Here is a 6087-nt window from a genome sequence, read left to right as displayed (position 1 = left end):
CACATACGCTGACCCTGATCTATTGTGTACCGGTAATTCGCATGCACATATGTCTGCTTAGTTACTTCCTTGTATCTATAACTTCGGAGCTATTAGGGCAGACATAATAATAGACAAAAACATGATTGTTACGTTATTAAGTTCTTTAGCAGTATCGTCATAAAATAATTATGGTTTCTTTTTCCGTGAAGGAAGAATGACATCATTATTTCAAGACTATACCTTCACGCAGTTTTTATTCTATGATTGGAATGTCTGGATGAGTGACACAGTTCACCTTTATAAGCAGAGCAGTCTATATCGCCATGGATGGAGTCAGCAAAGTTTCTTCAGGTGTGGCTTTGCCATATGGAGAAATATGCCGTTTTCTGTTATTTCTACCTCTGCTGGTCTTACCTTTGGTCAGTGCACAGGCTTACGGTAAATCGGGATCACAAACTGTGGATGGTCGATTCGACCTACGTGGAAGAATCGATGGCACAGACACGCAGCTACCTGTGTGTAACCTTACTGTAAACTCATCTGATGCCAGAACGTTTGCACGTGATTGCATACGAAGAAAGGCGAGTTTTGTTTTCTTTACACTAAAATTCGAGAGCAATATTTCAGTGATAGAGAAACACAATTTGTTCTATCCGTACTCTTGGATATGGACATCGAATTCGTCGAATGGTTCTTTTCCATTCCTAAGCTTTGACTACGACTTCATACATCTATCTCTTGGACTTCTGAAGCACTACGTTCTTGATGTACAGCTAACACTTAAAGCCGAAGAAGACAACTGTTCTCTGCAGTTAGGAAAGCATTCTACAACGCTGGCAATTGCAAAGGCTCTGGGCAGAATGGTAAAACAGAATTTACCACCAACCAATGGATGGAACGCCAGTGTGTTTTGCTACAAAAAACATACCCGTCTGCAACCAAGTGAAAAGGCACTGTACCATTTCTTAACATACTTTGGTTACTGGAAGGACCTCACCATCTATTCATGTTGCCGATTTAAGAAAAAGGACATGGACATAGCGTGCGATATCAGCGAGATTCCCCTATCTGCGTGGTCAACCTTCATTTACTTCATCGGGTTGCTCTGCTTCATGTACGTACCCATACCGTTGTCAAAGTTTGGTGACTATGTCCTTGTGCCTCATGGAACAGTAGACTCGTCGGATTTTCTACATCCGAGCGATTTTGACAATGAGGAGACACCGTTGCTAAGGAAAGCTAATCGCTCTAGGATCCGCTCTTACCAACGTATGGCCTCCCGCGGGGACAACTGGATATTTCTGGGAGTTCATAAGCCGGTGACTTGGTCCTCTTTACTCGGGACACCTCTCAGGTGTGTCAGACAAAGATTTCCCGTGTTGATATCAAGGCTGTGCAAAATGTTTATATTTTCAGTGTTGATTCCATTACCTATCTACGTAAAAATTATTTATTACACGCTGTCCGCGCAAAGTACCATTACTGAACGTATAAGGGTCAAAATTCCAGTTGGATTTCTGAGTCTACCGTACGGGTTTTCGGCAAGTCACAGCAACTGGTTGACACATTTTGGCGGACCGATGGTTGTGCTTGGAATTTATTTCACAGTGGGTCAATTCTGCATATGTATTCCGAAAAACCTGTCGGCCTGCTTTGTTTCTGTGTTGAAGAGAGAAGGCCGCTATCAGATGACGCTACTGTCCTTGGATACAAAACTTGTGGAGCGTTTTGGGGCTGTGAACTTGGAAGGCAAAAGCTCACACAATCTCGTTTCTAGTCTATTACTGGGAAATCTTTTTACTCTGATTAATCCATCATTTTGGGGATTTGTCTATCAGTTCTGCTGCAAAAGATTCCAAAGATGCATACGCGCTCTAAACCTGCCACTTGTTATCAGCTGTGCCTTAGGTCTGCTATATTTTCTGTTTTGTGTAATTGAGATAGCGCTGTGTGTAGTTTACTATGGGTGCCCCACCATCTTTCATCTGATAAATCTGATCAGGGCTTTCTTAATATATTACGCCCCACATGGTAGTTGTAGAGCTTTGATATCCCCCTTCATCATCACTTGTCTGCTTGCAAACTATTACGCGTTTTTTCTTCTGTTTATTCGTGGAATATTTTTCATATTGCTTGTATTTTATTACACTTATGCCGGAATCATACTTTATCCAAATATCACGTTGGGTTACGTGATTGGCATTGGCACGATGCTGATTTATCTTGTCCGAAGCTCACTGAAACTCAGTGACTCCTACATGGCAATGTTCTATGAAATAGTTAAAATTAATCTAGCCTTAGAGAAAGAAACAAAAGAAAAGGGTACAGTCGTTAAAGGCAAGAGTCTCGTTGTAAAAAATGTAGATGCGGCAGCGATCGAAAATCTTGCAATTGGCGAGGTATCGATTAATTTCACAAAGGAACAGCGTCAGCTTTTGTCGCTGGCTCCAACTCTCCTTGACACTGACAGGAAAAAAGAGTCCATGTACATCCGCTGGCGAGGCGCAAGTCCGGGAATACCCTCCGAACTCTTTCGTTATGTCGCTGAAAAGCATCGGCCGTTAAGACGTTCAGTGTTCGTTTACCTGGTAGAGTTGTCGGCCTTTACCGTCCTGGTCGCAGCCGCTGTTAACCTTATCGTCTCCTTTAACCAGCTGCACAACTTCACCGTGTCATCCCAAGTGCTTACGGGAGCCGTTTTAACCGTTTTACCGAAACTAAACGATATATTGACCACAGAGGCTGAACGAGCTGTCAAGCAAGAACTGCTAACAAATAAACTTAAGATGACTGTGAAAAAATTCTACTCGATAAAAGAAAGAGAAAATGAATTTCAGGTGTTCTGAAGAGATCAGCGCCTACAGAACGAATTTGTACAAATACTTGAACAGAAGCATCTTCATTTACTTTTCCGTGGCTCATGCGGTTAGCGCACTAGCGCAGCGTAATGACCCAGGAGTCTCTCACCAATGCGGTCGCTCATGCTGGCTTCCTCTCCGGCCGTACGTGGGAAGGTCTCTCAGCAACCTACGGATGGTCGTGGGTTTCCCACGGGCTCTGCTTGGTTTCCACCCACCATTATGCTAGCCGCCGTCGTATAAGTGAAATATTCTTGAGTATGGCGTAAAACACGAATGAAATAAATAAATTTATTTATTTATAAATTATAATATTTAAATTTATTATTTTTTTCCAATGTTAATTCCCCCTACCAGGGGATCTTTCTTTATTTCTTCAAGTATATATATATATATCGATGTTGAAGCATATATAGTTTTGGTATGAGCTTATCTAAACTTTCCTAAATGCTTTTCTGTACACCATACATTTTGAGATTACATGCTTACATTTTCTAAATATTTTTTAACCTTTGCAACTGAATGGCTTGTATCTACATTGAACATACTCTGGATTTTCAGGTTACATAAACAGCTTCGGCGTTTCCAGAGTTTTTACTGGAATTTGACAGGATATTGTGGCTTTTTATTGTGTGTAAATTTCAGTTATGTTTCGATTACATTATAGATATTGAATATAACGTTTTATTGGATATGTCTAACTTTCACAGTACTTATATATCTATTGTTTTAAATATATAGATTTTTTGTTTTAGCGATTTAGACTCTTCGTTTCCGGACAATCCGGATTTCACGTACTTTAGGGTAAATGGTTTTGAATATGCGAGATGTAAAGCTTGAATACAAAAACAAAAGGAAGTATTGTGGACTTAAAGTTTACATTTTTGCGTTTTTGATACCCTCAGCTTTCTTCAAGCTCATGTGCCTCAGCGATTGCCAGGTACCTGGATAGTATTTACTCTGAACTCTAACTGGTTTCCTCTAGCTCATTTGTTGGCACAACGTTTGTCAGATGTATCGGAAGCACTCACTCTCAGTTCTGTCCGGTTTCCTCAAACTCATGCGTCAAAACTTCTGTTCATCTTGTTTCATAAGCTTACGTTGAACACCTTGTACTTCCCTTGCTGGCTTTAGTATATTACAGCTGGGCACCAAATAATTTGTTTGTCCGTGGTCATAGTGGTCTCAGCCATCAATTCCAGGTAGGTGTTTCCATGTGTCATCAAGAGTAAGCATGAAACTGTTGGAAACTGGATAAATTTCAGCTCCAACCGCGGTGTTTGAATGCATACTCCTCACCGTGAGGGCAAGCTAGACATTTTGACACGCATTCAGGCTACTGTTTAGGATCGGTCTTACAGTAATGACCTCCAGGGAACCCATAATCAACATTAATCAATAAAAAAATTCTTAAACAATTAAAGAAAAGATTAAACAAGACGTTCAAAATATGCTAATTGCTAGTAATGTCAGTAGTTATCTCCCTTGTATCGGCTGTGAGGAGTATGTATTCAGACATGACGGTTAGGGTTGGAATTTATCCAGTTTCCATTAGTTTCATGCTTGTGTGGATTTACTAGAGATGACACATGGTAACATTTCAGCTGAGACGACTATGACTGCGGACGGACAAATTTGGTAGGCTTACCCAGCGGTAGCATACTAAAGCCAGCAAGGGAAGTAAAGAGGTGTTCAGGGTAAGCATATGGAACAAGGCAGGGCTGTGATGGTATACGTAATCACAGCCCTACAGAGCCGTATATTCATCGTGCTGAATAAGATCCCATTATTTGCCTAGAACATTTCTTGCATCTTTCCAACATCAACGAAAACTGTTGGCTGTCTCTCTGAACGATTCCGTCCTAATTTCGTACTTTATATACCATACTTTCTTAGATCTATGGCGGTTTGTGTTAAACGTCGTTTTGGGAATTGGTCTTGTGATTATTGACCTGGAAACGTCCATTATTGTTGACAGATGGTATACGAATGTCTGTCACCCAATCAGATTTATCTGTTTAACTGAGAGTTTGGTGTTTTACACCGTACTCAAGAATATTCCACTTATACGACGGCGGCCAGCATTACGGTGGGAGGAAAGCGGGTAGAGCCAGGTGGTACGACCGGAGAGGAAGCCAGAATGAGCTTGACTTGAACTGAAAGCAAACGCATTTGTGAGACCGTCAGGCACCCGATGACATACTTACTCACAAAAAAAAGCATGCAAACAGAAAAATACATTTTTGCTATCTTCCCCTACACAACAGTGAAATCAAAAGGCTGCCAGAGTGGATGCCCCAGATCTAGCTGGCTAGAATCACCGATTACCAGAGGTTGAATTCATAAAACTTCGTGTAAAAATATTGCCCACAGTTTGCATTCCTGCAACCACAAATTTAGTCTTACACAGCCTTTAAAATGCAAAATAAAACAAACAAAATTGTAATTAACATCACTGCATTTTTTTACCCAATTCTTAAAGCCATGGTGCTATAGGGGCGTGTGTGAGTCATAATTTGTTAACGATTTACTTGAACAGGTAGAATAAAACCCAACTGAGGTAAATTGACAAGAACCGTATTTCTCAAATGGAACACTATCATCGCTGCTCTGGTTTAACACAATGCTGTACACTTTTAGATCAAACACAAAACGCTTCACAGCCACACCTGCTGAATCGACCTATATCAAGTGTACAGGCCTCAAAATACCGGAAGAAAAAAAAACAAAAAACTCTCGCCCATTTACAGCTGCTGTATCGATTATACTGACAAGCTGTTTTAGTTCTCGTTAGTTTTTAAAATACATATACCGCAATGAGATGCTATATTTGGAAGCACATAAAGTTCATCAACTATATAATCACTGATGAATCACCAGAACTGACATAGCCTACATATATAGAATCATAACTGAATCGATAAGTCAATCTTGTAAGTCAATCATGCAATGTACAAAATGTACATTAGCTCAGACGTGCATTTTGACAGTTGTATAAAAACATACTGAAGAATGATTATGGTGTAGTGCCTATGAACATGTTAAAATGGTGGCCCGTATATTTACAGTGCCAATGCCAGTATAATGTGAATTTATTTTTAGTTTAGGAAGCATTTCTTGAAAAGTCGATTATAGGCTCCTCTAATGAAGGACATAGCATTGAACAACACACTTTGATACGAGTCTGACTTTGACTTTGAATCAGCCAACTCCAATATTGATCCATTGGTATAGCTCTCTCTGTATG

The 6087-nt window shown here is 40.3% G+C and overlaps 1 protein-coding gene across 1 annotated transcript; it reads left to right on the top strand.

Moving 5' to 3' along the window:
- Window positions 1-305: 305 nt before the first annotated feature.
- On the top strand, window positions 306-3055 carry LOC135467523 (uncharacterized). Its single transcript, XM_064745295.1, has one exon. It carries the CDS (start codon window positions 306-308, stop codon window positions 2826-2828), a length of 2523 nt encoding a protein of 840 aa, XP_064601365.1. The 3' UTR covers window positions 2829-3055.
- Window positions 3056-6087: the final 3032 nt, after the last annotated feature.

Source organism: Liolophura sinensis, chromosome 6 (genome assembly GCF_032854445.1).
Source record: "Liolophura sinensis isolate JHLJ2023 chromosome 6, CUHK_Ljap_v2, whole genome shotgun sequence".
In the NCBI taxonomy this organism is placed as follows: Eukaryota; Metazoa; Mollusca; class Polyplacophora; order Chitonida; family Chitonidae; genus Liolophura; species Liolophura sinensis.
The sequence above is the reverse complement of the archived record's forward strand: the minus strand, read 5'-3'. Positions and strand labels throughout refer to the sequence as shown.

What these genes read in the sequence shown, in the direction of transcription:
- LOC135467523 (XM_064745295.1), top strand. Translation starts at nt 306, where the DNA reads ATGGATGGAGTCAGCAAAGTTTCTTCAGGTGTGGCTTTGCCATATGGA.